General features: G+C 41.5%; 1 protein-coding gene across 1 annotated transcript in view; it reads right to left on the minus strand.

The window, feature by feature from the left end:
• Positions 1 to 17,327, minus strand: part of fam171a2a (family with sequence similarity 171 member A2a) — a 62,141-nt gene extending 44,814 nt beyond the window's left edge. The window contains exons 1-2 of the mRNA XM_014192623.3: positions 17,067 to 17,327; positions 959 to 1,186 (exon numbers count right to left, since the gene is read on the minus strand). Coding sequence (XP_014048098.3) covers positions 959 to 1,186; positions 17,067 to 17,232 — 394 coding nt within the window. The 5' untranslated portion in view covers positions 17,233 to 17,327. The remainder of the gene's footprint in view (positions 1 to 958; positions 1,187 to 17,066) is intronic.
• Between the last annotated feature and the right edge of the window lie 125 nt (positions 17,328 to 17,452).

Consider the following 17,452-nt stretch of genomic DNA (forward strand, 5'->3'; position numbering starts at 1 on the left):
TGATTTAAAAAAATAATATATATATATATATATATATATATATATATATATATATATATATTATATTTAAACAGTTATGACGGTTATTTTATTTTCTTTTCATCCATAATCGTTGATTACACGGTTATTTAAAAAGATTTAAAAAATCGGCACAGCCCTATCCATGGCATGATGGCATTGGCATCCATGCAATTCTACCCTCAAGAACCAGTGCCATAGAGAGATGCTCTAAAAACACCACAGCCATGGCCTGCATCCCAAATGGCACCCTATTCCCTATGTAGTGTACTACTTTTGACCAGGGCCCATGATGCAACCATGGGGTTTCTTAACTCTCAAGGGTGGATGGTGGAGGACAACATACAGTTCATACAGGCCCGGGCTCCTGTCACTTTTTGGCTCTAATGCTAAAAGTAGACCAGCACTAACAGCTAAGTGGCTTCCAGCCGCTAGCGCCGACAGGACAGCTCTTTCCCTTACCGCTGAATTTGCTGCTCCGAGGGTGGGATATAACTACAGCAACAACTGGGTGAGATGGGGTGGGCGGTTGGACACAGAGATACTGCTGACTGTGTTACATGGATAACGCCCTGGCAGTGGACCCAGAGAAGAGAAGGATATGGAGGGGAAATGGGGTGGGGGATTTGAGGTTAAACAACAATAACTGGGTAGGACTGTCCACACCCCACAGAGGATAGATCGGCAGAGACGGCTTGTTGGATTCCATCAAACGTCCAAAAGGATTCTGGTAATTATTCTTGTAATACTTCCGTTACTTGCATAGTTTAACCATCAGTATTTAAAACATAGCTTTGTGAGGACTAAGTTCTCATAACGTGATCGCACAAAGTAGTATGAATAAGATTTTGATGGAATGGTAGTAAACCACAACAACACAACATTCTTTTCATTCCTGAGGTGAAAGAGTGATACGTTAGGGATGAAACACAATACTCACAGGGGATGCGGCTGGCATGCCAGGGGGCGGAGTTAGTGACAAAGCCCTGTTTTGTTGCCGTGACAATGACCCAGGTGCCAGGGCGGTACAGGAAGGTGACCATGACGACGCCATCTTTGCCAGCCTTGCTGGATGCCAAGGTAGACTGGTTCCCATAAACCTCCACTGCAGCCTCTGCCAGAGGTGAAAGGTCACTGTTGTCAAACACCTGGACTCTGATGAGCACCTCTGTGGAGAGACAGGAAATAGAATGATTCAATTATTCAAACTAAATCAGAAATCAACAGGATCATTTGCAGTGAACGCACAAAAGTATTGTTTGGTTTTGATTAAAAGTTGGAGGCTTGTAGGCCATCGTACAATCTGAGAATATACAGATTGTTCTGCTTTTTCACATATAGTTGGGTTGTAATTTCTAAGTTCCCTTGCAGCTAACGATAGGAAATGTGTTGCTCTTATATAAAAAAATGTTGCTCTTATATAAAAAATGTAAGTGTCATCTTGCCCTACATAAAGTAAGTGACCGGGCAAGCTTGTCTCTGTTCAGGTGTTCTAGTTCTCAGCTGACAAGGCATGATGACTCATCGTTGTTTACCATGAGATCAAAAAGCATTTCATGGAGTTTAGTGGTACAGTGCCCGACCCTGCCCGAGGACATGCTGGGACTTCTGCCATCAGATTCGATTGATCCTCCAAACCCCAGCCAAACTGTCTGGAGGGGCAGAACTGCTGGCTGATTCCACTGCTATGACCATGTGCTTTCTAGTACCCATGGTGATGACCTGGATCATACAGGCATACTCCTCATAAGCTGTTCAGAACAATTCTAGTTATTCAGTTCAAGAATATATTCCATGGAAAACATCCTCTCTCATGGTCATGAGATCACACACACACAGTCCAAGGTCTTTTGACAGAAAGTTAACAGTTGCTTTTATTGGCTGTGATACTCTCTCTCAACATACAGACTCTATAGGGGGTAACACTATGCACTTTGCAGAATCATGTGTGTGTGTGTGTGTGTGTGTGTTGTTTTTGTCGCACTGCTTTGCTTTATCTTGGCCAGGTTGCAGCTGTAAATGAGAACTTGTTCTTAACTGGCCTATCTGGTTTTATAAATGTGAGATAAATAAAACAATTTAAAAAGTGTGTACGGCTAGCCAATTCACAGGACCATTGATTGGCCCAGTTCACATTTTCACATGCTCCAGAGAGTCCTTCACAAAACTCTTTGGATTCTAAATGGGTCGGTCAATGGCTCAATTGATGCAGGTTGCTATGAGGTGTCCCCAGATAAGAATGTTGGGAAAATGGGTCGCTTGGCAGCTACATCTAGCATGGAGGACAAGGCCCAGTGATTCCATGGTGCCATACCGAGAAGATGATATCATCTCCATAATTAACATAAAACATGAATCAACAAACACAACAACCCACATGAAGTTATGAGGGAAATCACATTGTATGAACCGGTACTCAATTCCTCTATGTGCCCAGATTACAAAAACACTTTCTCTGTGACTTCAGTAGGTTGTTGGTGGTCCACCATATACTGTAGTGCTAGGCAGAATATTATTGTGCCAATGCAGCAAGCTGAGGTTGTTGAGTGCCTCCTTGATTTTTGAGGATACAGAGCCAAGAGCTAAAAGGCTGAAATCATTGCAGGAAATACAAGGAGATGCAAATTAAATGTCATATTAAACCTGACACTGACTGGCTTAGAGTACCCCCCTTCTCTCGCTATCTTTCCAACCACCCTCTCTGGTACATATCTCTTTGGTTCTTTTTATATTGATGAAAGTTGAAGGAGATTATCGAGAGGTATCAAACAAAATCCTGAGAATGGACTTGTTACTGTAATGTAAACTTGCAAACTTGTCACGTCTTGACCACTATGTCCTAAAGTTGTGTACGACACTCGCTCCTCTCCAAGCAGGGAAATATAAACAGAACTGTCTCGTTGAGCCCAACACTAGTGCTGTAGAAATTGCAATAGCACAGCAATGTTTTTGAAACAACTGAAATGTATAGACATATATTATATTTGCAAATATTACACTCTTGAATTTTGCAACAATTCACAACCACATACAAACAATTATTAAAGGGTTTATTTCTTGTTCGTACACGCTAGCAAATGTAACTTGTAAACTTGTCTTATTTGGAGACAATACCAAATTTGGACACAATACCAAAGACAATATCAGCATGTAAAGTAGCTAGTTAGCAGTTTGTTTAGGTGATTTTTACAGCTATCAAATTAGGAGTCTACAATCTCACCATGTTCAACCTGCAGATCAATGTGCCTCAGAGTCGAGTCTAACATTCGCCACCGTAGATAAACTTTTGAGGAGATCGGAAACGTTGAAATTGATACGCCAATGGTCCACGCGTTGCATTCTGGACGATTCTGTGACGAGGAGCGCTCTCCTTCAAGGTGTGAATGGGAGTCTATTGAGCGCTAGCTCAAAAACCCAACATGTGCATGAATTTCGTCAACATCTATTCTGAGATAATTAACTTGCTATCTGTAATATCGTATAGCTTTGGAATCATTCAATTTCATACTTTCGAGATTAGTTTAGCAACCGCATGACACAGCATGAACGCGATTGGTCGACCAGTCGGGCGTTATTCGATCCTTCATTAATTGGATTCCTATCTCATTTCTATAATATCTCCGGCAACGGCACCATGCAATAATGCACCCTGGACTAAAGAGGCAGACAAGTAGGAAAAATGTGCTAGACCCTCCATTAAATTACACATTTCTCGAGGTAGGAATATCGCAAAAATATGATCAATGACTTATTCGAGAGAAGACATCCTCACGAGTTATGACATCAGCCAGTATTGAAATCTGACATGTATGAAAGACGTTTTCGCAATCTAAAAATCGTATTCCTATTAACTTCCAGTGTAGTGAGAGCGACTTTATCACAGTGCTATGTCATAACTGCCGTGAATGTTGCCTGCTTGAATGCCAATAATTCAGATAAACATGAAATGACCCAGGGAATCAATAGAACATCACTCAGAGATGCACAAAAACAATAGAACATTCAAAATGGGTGAACCTTTCATGTAATACGCTGAAGTTGTAATGTAGGCCTAAGCGCTATCTAGCTATGGTTCAGCTAATGTCCCCTAATGTCAGCATTCAGCTAAATAGGAAAATGCTGAAATAATATTGTTTAGTTTGCTACCTAGCAAGCTCTGTAGCTATTATACTATGAACGACACCGTATGATAAAGTTACTGAACCTTTATATTCGTATGAGAGGGGTCAACGTTCATGTTTGATATGCAAACGTTAGTAGCTAGCCAGCTATGCAAGCTCATTTAAAGCATGTACGAACAAGAACTAAACCCTTTAATTGTTTGCATATGGTTGTGAATTGTTGCAATATGGTTTGGTTGTATTATTTAAGAGTGTAAAAGCGTTATGTTTTAGATGAAAAGTTGCTTGCGGGGATCAATGCGCTTAGCTTCCTCCACTGTCCAATTGCCCCATACTGGGCTCGAACCAATGATTCTCTGCTTTGCAACACACGTGACCGCCCTCCTTGACAACGTACCAACAGTTTGAGACACCTAAAAGTTACTGATTGGATGGCTCCATCTGCAACATTTCAAGCTAGCTCTGGAGTGAGTTTATGGCACATTCTTAACTCCGTTACACTTGGCTAGTGGCTACTTTGATGTTTAAGGGAAATTGGAGCTGCAGAGCAAGAATGTCAAGTTGCCAGCTTCAACAAAAGGTACGGCAAAGATGTGATGTAAATTGAAAAGTGTATGTCAATTAAAATCTTGTTGCAGTGCTTCTCCTTCAACTTTCGTCAATGAGAATAGGCTCCCCCTACCCTCACTCCTCTTTCTCTCTCTCTCCCTCCCTCTGGTACCTCTCTATTTTCCCCACCTCCCTCTCTCCCTCCTTCCCTTCCTCCCTCTGCAAATGGGTATTGAAAAAAGGCTGAGGGAAGCTGAGCAGCAGGGTGGCCTTGGAATAGGAAGGTAAGTATTCCTGCAATCCAACAACATCCCATTTCAATGTTTGCTCACAGCCAGCTCTTCCTGTATGTACAGTAGGTTCATTTCCATCCCATTGTTTAACGCACACATTACCCACCATGATCTGATCTGTGCCATCTCATTCTGGCTACAGGCCAAATCTCATCTAGTCACTTCACACCTCGCTCACACTACACAACTCAATATAAATTGGTGATTTTGCTGATTGAGGTACTTACTGTAGGCTGTTTGAATAGAAATCATCTGTTATTCAACGTTCATACACTTTCTTTCTTTAGCCTCCCTAGACATGACGCACAAACCTATTCAAGCATACATGTGGGTTACTAACGATGAGGTTTAGGGGGTGAACGAGGACAGTGCCTGTCGGTGACGTTTAAGATGAGGGAGGAGTATTTTTTGTTGTTGTTGTTGAGCATAGCAGCCACATACAAACAGCATGATCATTTTTGCTCGTTGTATAACTCCTACTCGAATCTACGCACTCTCCTTCTCTTACCTTTTCCCTTCGCTTGTGGACTTCAGTGCACAACATACCAGCTGTCTCAGATCAGGCGAGAAAAAAAAATTCCAAGCCAAACCATATGACTGTTACACACAGCCTACATCGTTGTCAACATAACTACTATAACTAACGTGTTGTAAACCCGCTAAAATCATGCAGTACAGTGTACAGTCAGCTAGCAGTTTAGTAATTACACCGGTGGGCCCCGGGTTGCAATAAATTTATAAAACCAAAAGCTTACCTTAACTTGGAAGAGTTCCAGTGTTGGAATGCAATGACCAGCTATCTAACATAGCATCCCTCGCTGTTAGAGCCTGGTGTTTGAGTAGGCTGAACAAGCTAGCTGCATTCACTAGCTAAGTGAAAGTGAGAAAAAACGAAGAAATATAGCTAGCTCTCTTTCTCTCTCTTGCTTCTTCATTTTATGCACTGCTGTGCAAACTAGCTAGATTAATTATCTGATCCTTTGATTGGGTGGACAACATGTCAGTTCATGCTACAAGAGCTCTGATAGGTTGAAGGACGTCCTCCGGAAGTTGTCATAATTACTGTGCATGTCTTTGGAAGGGGGTGAGAATCATGAGCCTCCTAGGTTTTGTATTGAAGTCAATGTACCCAGAGGAGGACGGAAACTATCTGTCCTCCGGCTATACCATGGTGCTACCCTATAGAGTTCCGGCAGCTACTGTAGACCTTGATTGCAAAACAGTGTGTTTTAATCAATTATTTGGTGATGTCAATATATTCAGTTTAGTTAAACTTTTTTAATGTTTCACTATTTTTATGAAATTCACTGAGGAGGATGCCTCCACTGAACGAGGGTGTAAAACGGAGATCATCTTCATTGTGTGTCTTTCGCTCCTCTGTCCCGATGCCTAAACACACTGCTGCTCTCTCTTCTTGTTAAAATGTGCCATCGATTACACACTCACTATCAGGTGGTCTCAGTGCAAGCAGTAATTGTTCCAGAATGCAATGCAGTGACAAGGGCTCCACGGACCACAGGGAGAGACAAAAAGAGATAGCGGTCTTGTTTGTTAAAGGAGAGAGAGGTGGGGGGAGCAGGAGCATACAGACCCCAGCCATGCAGGAATGTCTGTCCTTGCCTGTGACCCTCATCAGTAGCCAGCAGACTCTGGGCACTCCATCCAGTCAGACAGATAGACAGCTCTCCTGAGACTGGGGGATATGGTGGAGCACTTTGACTGATGAATAGCTCCTTAGAATTTGTATCTGACGTGGGGTAAGAACTTCCCTTACGGAAAAACCACATGAATTTCACGTGATAATGTGACAAAATGTAAAAGCAACATGTGATAACAAGAAACTACACGTGAAAACATTTGAGCACATGTGATAACATGACCTAATGTGAAATAAATGGGGATGCAACATTTCAACATGTGATACCATGAAACTACACATGACAACATTTGAATGTTTTTAACTTATAAAAACATTATATAACTTATAAATGCCTCATCAGCTTAGTTCAACCCAAAATACAAGCTTGTTTTACTACAATGTTTGTAAACAACAAATGCTAATTTCTTGTTAAACTGCAATTCACATGCGAGGTGAAAAATTGTATTCTCCTCATATGTGAAAAGGTGGTGGTATCATGTGAACTCTACATTGAATACATGTGAACAACTGACCTCACGTGTCTCTTGTGTTTTCACATGAACATTTCAGCTCAATGTGTGAACAGTTATTTCATATGTGAAAATATGATTTCACACATTTTTTTGGTAAGGTAAATAATGAAATAGTATGGGGTTTTTAAAGCTGGAATCCTTAGTTGCTATATCCATTTTTGGACTTATCAATTAATGATACAGTTGAAGTCGGAAGTTTACATACACTTAGGTTGGAGTCAGTAAAACTTGTTTTTCAACCACTCCACAAATTTCTTGTTAACAAACTATAGTTTTGACAAGTCGGTTAGACATCTACTTTGTGCATGACACAAGTACTTTTTCCAACAATTGTTTACAGACAGATTATTTCACTTATAATTCAATGTCTCACAATTCCAGTGGGTCAGAAGTTTACATACACTAAATTGACTGTGCCTTTAAACAGCTTGGAAAATTCCAGAAATTATGTCATGCCTTTAGAAGCTTCTGATAGGCAAAAAAATGTAGATCTCCACAAGTCTGGTTCATCCTTGGGAGCAATTTCCAAACGCCTGAAGGTACCACGTTCATCTGTACAAACAATAGTACGCAAGTATAAACACCATGGGACGACGCAGCCGTCATACCGCTCAGAAAGGAGACGCGCTCTGTCTCCTAGAGATGAACGTACTTCGGTGCGAAAAGTGCAAGGACCTTGTGAAGATGCTGGAGGAACAGGTACAAAAGTATCTATATCCACAGAAAAACTAGTCCTATATCGACATAACCTGAAAGGCCGCTCAGCAAGGAAGAAACCACTGCTCCAAAACCGCCATAAAAAAAGCCAGACTACGGTTTGCAACTGCACATGGGGACAAAGATCGTACCTTTTGGAGAAATGTCCTCTGGTCTGATGAAACAAAAATAGAACTGTTTGGCCATAATGACCATCGTTATGTTTGGAGGAAAAAGGGGGCTTGCAAGCCGAAGAACACCATCCCAACCATGAAGCACGGGGGTGGCAGCATCATGTTGTGGGGGTGCTTTGCTGCAGGAGGGACTGGTGCACTTCACAAAATAGATGGCACCATGAGGAAAGAAAAATTATGTGGATATATTTAAGCAACATCTCAAGACATCCGTCAGGAAGTTAAAGCTTGGTCGCAAATGAGTCTTCCAAATGGACAATGACCCCAAGCATACTTCCAAAGCTGTGGCAAAATGGCTTAAGGACAACAAAGTCGAGGTATTGGAGTGGCCATCACAAAGCTCTGACCTCACCCAAAATTCACCCAACTTATTGTGGGAAGCTTGTGGACGGCTACCTGAAACGTTTGAACCCAGTTAAACAATTTAAAAACAATGCTACCAAATACTAATTGAGTGTATGTCAACTTCTGAACCACTGGGAATGTTAGACTTAAAAGCTGAAATAAACCATTCTCTCTACTATTATTCTGACATTTCACATTCTTAAAATAAAGTGGTGATCCTAACCTAATTTTTACTAGGATTAAATGTCAGGAATTATGAAAAACGGAGTTGAAATGTTTTTGGCTAAGGTGTATGTAAACTTCTGACTTCAACTGTATATACCCATTGATTCTTGAAGAATATAACTTATAAATCATCAGCTTAGTTCAACCCAAAATACAAGCTTGTTTTACTACAATGTTTGTAAACAAGTCTATGAATTTGAGAGTGGTTACATTACTCCAGGCCAATCCCTCAGCTTTTCTCCAAAACACAGGTGGGGTGACAGCTTTGGTATTGTTTCAATTAAGGATTTTAGCTTTAAGCTAAATGGCACACTGTTGAGCTAAACTGTGAAATGCATTTTTTTTGTAGAATTCTCAGAAGTCACCTATAATACAGTACATCTCTTCACTTAGCAAATGAGTGCCATCTGCACTGCTATTTTCGTTATTTGTTAATCTAACAATTTTCTCATCATTGATCAAATTATCTCAGCAATTTGAAAACCCTCAGATAAAAAAATGAAATCAATGAGAGAATAGTCAGATTTCACAGAACTTCATGTGAAATAGCATCACGTGAAGTTTTCCAAAACCACATGGTTGTACATTATTTATAATAATAACAATAATAACATTACAAAATAAAATGATGCATGTGCAGAATATGTGAAATCTGGTGATTTTCCACATGTGAAATCATGTGTTTCTTTTTACCACAAGGGCTTCCTCAATCTGGACAGCCTTGTAAAACTGTTTGGGTGAGTTTCCTGAGAGGGCAGATAGGATGGAAGGCTGACGTGTCACAATCACAGTCTGTCCTTCTGCTGTGAGCAAGGTCAAACCTCCTTGGAAACTCTTTGATCTAAGGAGACTCACTCTTACCCCAAATGAAACACAAAGGGTTTGAGGTAGAGGTACCAAGGGCGAGGAGAGAGTTAAGAGGAGATAAATCAAACCAAATCACCTCCACCTCCTCCCTACTCGCATCGACCTGCTGGAAGTCATCATGAGGGACTTCCTCAGGCTACACATAGAGGGGGAGAGGAGAGAGAGAGCAAAGAGAGCTGGAAAGAGAGAGACTTGGTTGGGGGGGGGGGGGGGGGGGGGGGTCGATGGTTAGGTCCACAGCTGGAGTACATCAGTAGAGAGGATCTCTCTCAGGCCTCAACACCATTATCTACCAGGGCCCAGGGGGAGAGTTATATGGTGTGTGAAGGTTGTTAGGGGTCCTTAAAGTTGGGTTACAGCTTTGGATGAGACTTTCAGCTTGAACCCTACCACCTACATGCTAAAAAAGTTATATTTGGTTACACACAAGCAGGGCACCAAAAGCACTTAATGTGTAACATTGAGATCTTTACCAAGACATTTCAGCACAATTACAGCTCCACACTCCAGCATGAGATGAGCTTAGAAAGTGAATGGTTTGCTGCTTTTGTCGTAACATGCATGGAGGTTTCTGACTAACTCTGCAAGCGATGATCGCTTAGCTTGTCATTACATGAGTAAAAGTTTCGATGAAATGAAAAAGATTGTAGTTTCCTCAGCAGCAGGTTAACAGTGCAGTACACAGGTTGATAATGCTGATTTCCAAGTGTCATAAACTACTGCTTAGTGTCCCCAGAGAGGAAACCCATCCACCGGTCAGACAGTGTTGGCCCTGGTGCAGGGCATTGTTCCATGTGGAATCACAGCATCACAGGACACATCAAGGCTGTTCTAGAACAGGAAAACACAGTTCCAAGCCAAAGTCCACAAACAGTTCCCCCTACTGTGCTCTCCTTGTGAGCCAGGATCCCAGTGACAAGAGGCTAGTCCCCTTGATTACCACAGAGGAAAAAGGAGAGGACACTAAATACACTTGATATGAGAAAACAGGATAATACACACCAATCAAACAGATGGGACAATTTCTGATTGATGAAGTAGAAACATAACTGTTACAATCAACTCAGAGTTAATGCACCGTCCCTGCTTTTTCTTTACCGGTGCCATCCTGCTCCATATGAAACTAATAGTAATTTCTGATCTGTAATTATGAACACTGATTCATATCATTAAGGGGGTCACTACTTTTCATTGCTGGGTAACAGTAATTGTTTCTGCTCATTTGCACAAGAAGGAAGTGGTGAATAATCCAATAAAATCACATGATTTCACCCCACGAATGAGTGGCGTGCAAATGACCGATACTTCCATAGTTAACAGTCACGATTCCACAGAACCTGATGTCTACACAACAGAGCGAATGCGGCAATTTGTTACCATGGCAATCATGGAAGAACACGCTCACCCGCGCCCACACAAAACCCCAGCTAGTACATATTAATGGTATCAAAAGCTTTTGTGTTACATAGTAATACATAACTCACAGAAGACTGTTGAATCTACATGGTGTTTAGGCACTCATAGCACTCTGAGCAAAAGAGTGATATCTGAATCAAACAGCTGCTGGAAGGGGAAAAAAAACACAATTGCACGATCTGGTTACACTCGGAATAATCTGTGGTCAGAGTGAGGCCACGGCAGCTTGCTGGGATGCAGTAATACAACTTGGTCATCATGTCCAGATGTTTTGGATCTCTGCAGCCTAGCCCAGATGTTTAAAGCTGGCCTGGGACATCACATCGGCTTGTACTGCATGTGGTCGGTGAGAGGATTACGAGGAGTAGCTAGAGAAACTAGCATGTGGAGGTGAATTACATACACAGAGCCTTTCATACAGTGTCTCCAGACAGTATATGGCACTGACATACATACAACAACCTTGTACAGTGTCAGTATCTCACAATTGAATTATGGCTGATCATGCGTTAACCTAACAACATAATAAATCAAGGAAAGATATCATGACGGTTATACGACGATGTAGCTCACTCACCCTCACACCGAGAAAGGGTAGTTGCGAAACAAACAACATTGTTGTGTCCATCATTTCCTGCAACTTTTTTGCATTTTCTTTGCAATGTCATAAAGCGGCAGGTAAGAGTCTTGGGCCAGTAACTGAAAGGTCGCTGTTTCGAAACCCTGAGCCGACTGGGTGAAAAACCTTTCGATGTGCCCTTGAGCAAGGCACTTAACCCTCATTGCTCCTGTAAATCGCTCTGGAGAAGAGCGTCGAAAAATATTGGTTATTTTCTTACCAGTCTTTTTGAGTCATTCTTTCTTTACAAAATATGTTGTGTGCCAACTGTATTTTGCGAATATGGAAGCAAATTCTCTTTGGACATTTTGATAAAACGGGTATGTGTGGCAAATAATCTTACATGCCAAATTAGTCAACTGTTCTCAAACATAATCCATATTAAAATGTGGAAGCCTACTTAACACAAGTGAGATAATAGAAACAGAAAATAATGAGGGGACTTAGTTTTAAATGCCAATCCACAGAGGATTTGATATGGTTTCTTACTGTAAGCCTTTCCAAATATCACATTTTCCAAGGAGCAGAATTTCATCCATTACTAAGGGCAGGAAAGTTGGATATGAACTGTGATTATCCTAGCCAAACTGAATACTATATAGTCAAACGATATATTTAGGTATTGCTTGCTGGCAGTCCTTGCTTAGAGACAAGGCAGGTTGTTTTAGATTTTATCTGGCTCACTTTTGGAGTAAATGAATCTCATTCCAGATTAAACTTGTCATTAGGAGGAAAATAAAATCACAAGGCAAGAATTCGAGGAAAGAGCCACGGTTCAGGGATCCACCCATTGTGCGGAAACAAGAAACAGTTGTTGGTCTTAAAAGATTTCCAAAAAATAAATGCAACCTGTGTCAACAATGTCCAGTACGAATGCTATTTGTTCAAATATACTATCATCAGCCTAGGAAGAATATGTGCATGTGTGTATAACTTGAATGACGGTCCACCTATATATACACAGTATTGTATGGTCTAAAAAACAAGCACCACCATTAACCTGTGTCCTGCACACAAAAACCATGGAAAACTTTTGCTGTGAAGTAATCCATGTACGGACATGACTTTCTTTGTACTTTAAGACCAACCAATAAAGACATTCTATAGAAGAAAAGATTGAGTACTCAATGAGTAGGGCGTGTATCTGTCGTAGCAGGACTGCGCCGGGTGTGTTAGGCTGTCTATATTTCCAAAGGGGTGCTATGCTGTGCTACTATGCTATGCTATGTCCAGACAGCTCTACTAGTCTCCTCTGAGAGGAGAGAGGGTGTTAGGTGTCAACAGTTGGATTCCTCCCACTGTACAGCTGCCTGGGCAAAAATTCCTTGGCAGACAGCCAGCCCCCCTTGATAGGCTACCGCTAAAGCAAAACAGCCTGGCTGGTCCTGGTCCACGGTGCTCTGAATCCTAATACAGGATGTCAGTCAGAGCAAGTTCCTGAGTCAGATAGACCCACTCTTTCTAGCCTGGTCCTAGATCATTATTGTACTGTCTTGCCAACTCTTATGGTCATTGGGACCATATGATTTGGCAAGACAGCACAAACTGATCTGGGACCAGGCTACGACTCTTCAGTAGAAACCAACTCATTTGCCCATGTCTCAGCTCCACTCCCAGCAGTAGAATGTATAATTAAAAATAAATGATTGAATTGCTAATTACAACTGACCTCTTCTTGACATTGCTTCCATATTTGACATAAGTGTATGTCGACTCTACACTGCCTGCTATTTCCCCTGGACGGATTAGTGAGACAGCATTTTCACGTCACAATTTAACCAGACGTTTTTTTAGATTTTCAAAAGATCCACAATCCAGATTTTTTTGGGTGGCTAAATATCAAATAATATGACCTGGAGAGGTTGTCGCCCTAAGCCATCAGAAAAAAGGGGTCCCCGATGACCACAATGAAGGAAAAACTCCATAAAAGCTGTATATGGATGCTGGAGGCATAAAAAGATAAAACACCAACCGGCAATTTTTGTTGGAGCGTATGGTTCGGGGGGCCGGAAACATAATTATAATAATTTGTACACTGCAAATCGACCAGAATTTAGCCCAAAAATAGATAGTATTTTAAAATAACTATCAATTCATACCTTGATCACGTGTCTTTTACATTTTTATTCATGTGAATAGTTTTCCTATATTAAACTAACTTTAGCTAAATTCCTGGTGATTGTACAGTTTTTCTGGACCGAAAATGTAAAAAAAGTTTTGGCCCACTTTCCGCCTGTTGTCGACCACTGCCATAGAGGCTCAAAGTGCAGCAGTGTATAGATATGTACAGACTACCCCTGAAGTGTAGCTATACAGAACAACCACCCTGTCACTGAACTACCCCATGACATCGATAGAAAACAAACAAGAAAATGTATAATTTTGCTCAATAAAAACACAATAAAACCTAGATCTCAGGGTACAGAAGGGACTGTTCTGCCAAACAATTACGAATCTGACCAATTATGAATTTGAGCCTGTATGGTTCACCTGCCCAGCGGCAGTGGAGAGAAAGATGGGGGGGTACAGACAACACAAATCCATGGCAGTCATCTCACATTAGACCCCTGCCTGGCCAGGCCTCAGCCGGCTATTGTCCGCAGACCTGGGCAGACGGCAAAGGTTGTCAGACCGATTAGAACAGTCAGGTGTTGGTCATGCAGAAACAGCCCAAGAATAACACACATTTGTCATGCTTTGGTTGTTGCTCTGGGCAGTGGGCACATTCAGTCCGCAAGTATACACAGCTGATGCTTTTACATAAACCCCTGAACTCAACAACAGCAACACTGCCTCCGTCCTCACCAAAAAAATGTAATTAACCTCAGGCGCTAAGTGGCTAGAAATACACCACAGACGTTTGAAAATTCATGGAGACGTACCATAGAAGCATCAACGATCGTATGAGTATCTCTGTCTGAATGACAGACAGCACCTGGCTCTTGTAAGACAGATAAACACAAACTTCAAAAGAAAGCCACAAATGGACATGTGACAAACCGCCTCAACTGGGTAGGAGACAACATAGAGGTCACTGAGAGGGGAAGGGGCAGGACTCACCATGGACTGATTACAATGGCAACAACATCAAGTGACAAAGAGAAGACACGTTCCACTCAGTCACTCTGATCTCAGAATTCAGCATGGAATAATGTTAAGACAAACCAAGATCACGGTTTACATCATGCTGAAGATGACCTGGAATCAAAAGTTCCTTTTCAGGACAATAATTCAGATATGACGATTTCTGATGTCAGTGAAAGGTCAAATTTATAAAAAAATTTAAAAAATATGACCATTTTCATATATATTATTTCTAAGTATCCTTAACTCTTCTACCATACAAACCTGCTCTCTGGGGACATCAGGCTTACATTGAATATTGTGCTATTAGACTAAATTATGAATAAATAACATCCCCATGGCTAGGTTTAATCCCTACATAATTGATTTCAACAGTATATCATTAATATGTATGCCTTGATTACTGATGCTGCATAGAGTGTGCACCGAAAACTGCATCCCAAATGGCACCCTATTCCCTATGAAGTGCACTACTTTAAACCAGGTCATATCGGACATAGGGTGCCATTTGGGACGTATCCAAACATTTACCCATAACTAAATATGAATCTTCAGGAGGAGCTGACAAGACGACAGTCTGGCACGATTTGACTATGTCCACAGCATCACCCTCCACTGATCTCTGAAATAATTTCCTTTTACTTCCTAGACCAAGCATTTCATTGGTAATGTGATACTTTTTTTTAATAGGCTCTGGTGATTCATCTCATTCTTGCTGAGCTACTGAGCTGTAAAAGAAAGGAACTTCTACCGCGATAAAAAAAGAGCTCAAGCTTTTTCCCACCGGCCTCAGTTCAATCCACAAACGCCTAATTCTTTCAGCGACTCGACTTAGCTTGGATGAGAAACTCTCTGACTGCTTCAAAGGGACATCTAATTCTGAGGAGAGATTGAGGTCATGAGCTCTATGATAAAGTAATGAAAGAACACAGTCTGACAAATCAATATGGGGCGAAGGTGTGGTCGTGGTTGACGACAACACCTTCAAATGAATGAATCAACATTTCCTGTCTCTCCAGTTGGGATACTTTCTATCAACCCACGGTGTAATAGCATGGTATAACGACAAGGTGCTAGAGACTTTGATGTGATTTCCCGTTTGAAAGTGTTTCAAGAATGTGGAATCTATATAGCTATACTGCAAGGACAAACTATTAGACCAACCACAAGCAGTTTGCTCAGTCTGTGAAACTAGTGGTATTCACATGGATCATCTATGGTTATTCCTAGATAATATTAGAGAAGCTAAAATATGAAATGACACTGCATTTGACATGTATGGGTTAAGAAGCTCTACCCATCTTGACAATCTTGTCCAATGCAATAAGCACATCTTCCAGAAATAGGCTTCTTTGGTGGGGAAACAGCTTAGCTAATGAAATATAGATAGCGGACACGACTTCTTAAAAGCCCGCTTAGCTATAAAAAGAGGCATCTACAAGGAATTGCAACATATTGAAAGCATCTGAACTAAACCGTGCTTGGACCAGTTGAAGGATAGGGAACTGTATGGGAGAGGGGGGCTAAATCACTACCAAGCATTGACACTGGCATCCACTTCAAGCACCTTGGAAGTCCCCCTTTCTCCTATTCAGTTACAATGACAGACAGTAGGCCTATATCAGTCTGTTTAATTGGAAACCATAGTCTACTGTCCCAGGACAGCCTATTTAATAATAATAAAATGGTGGTATAAAATGGTGAAATGATTCCTGCAGAAATCCTGGGAACCCAAAACAAATATTGTTGAAATGATAATGTCCTTTGGCCGTTCATGAGGCCTCTTGGGACATAACAACAAGAACAATGTCAACAATGGGTGCGTGCAAATGACAGTAGTCAAAACAAGCTTGTCGACCATCTCGCATTCACGAATGCACAATATCTTGTGCTAAGACTTGAAACTCTTATAGGCCTATTTTTCTCGCATGGAATGACTTAAAAAAAAAAAATTGTTCTATTAACCATTGGTGTCTGACAATTAACCGTTTGCTAATTGAAAAGATCTATTTGGGATCTTCCAGAGTTACATAAAGTTAACGGGCAGGGATAGAAGTTTGAACTAAACTGACGCCTCATCATAGCCTAATTGCTATTGCACATCGAAACGGAATAATGAAACTGCTATTGAGCGGATATATAGCCTAGCGTTAAATTACATTGATTTACAGATTTAACCTACAGATGACCCATCAGGGGAGGGTGCTGCAGTTCAGTGTCCTTTGTTTCCTATTCTGCAATGAAGTAGCCAGAAGACCAGAGCATGGGCGACTACATTGTATTCGTTCGTGCGTAGACTGTTATAGCCGAATAAATGCGACGGTTACATAATAACTCATCCTCATCACTGAGAGGGGCACAAATAATAACAACATCCAATGCGTTAGCTATAGCAGCCTATCATACTCGCCACCACAGACTTTCCCCTCAAAACTCGAACCTTGACGAATCTCTACGAATAACTCACCAAGTGGTCCCTGGTCCGGAATGGATTTAGCAAGTCCTTCCCAAAGATTGCCGAGAAAAAGAAAGAGAAAAAGAAGACGAGATATGTGCGGTGGTGGCATTCTCACTGCGACATCACCAATTCCACTTAGGTGGCCATTCATCCATATTGCTTTTGAGGTTGGCATTGACTGCTCCCTTTTCGCGCTGCCTCGGATGCCTACTCCTTGCTCGGCTCGCGCTCCGGAGTGGCTTCACAATTCCATTGTCCTACGTGGGAGGGGACGCTTGCTCTGCTTGGTGGGTGGTCGTGATCGCCCCCTAATGGTACCAAAGTAGAGTGTGTTCACAGATGGGCTCCTATGAAGGTCTTTGGGCCCTTATAAGTCCATCTCAAACCCTATTAGG

This window comes from Salmo salar, chromosome 03, assembly GCF_965601325.2.
Source record: "Salmo salar chromosome 03, fSalSal1, whole genome shotgun sequence".
NCBI classification, from domain to species: domain Eukaryota; kingdom Metazoa; phylum Chordata; class Actinopteri; order Salmoniformes; family Salmonidae; genus Salmo; species Salmo salar.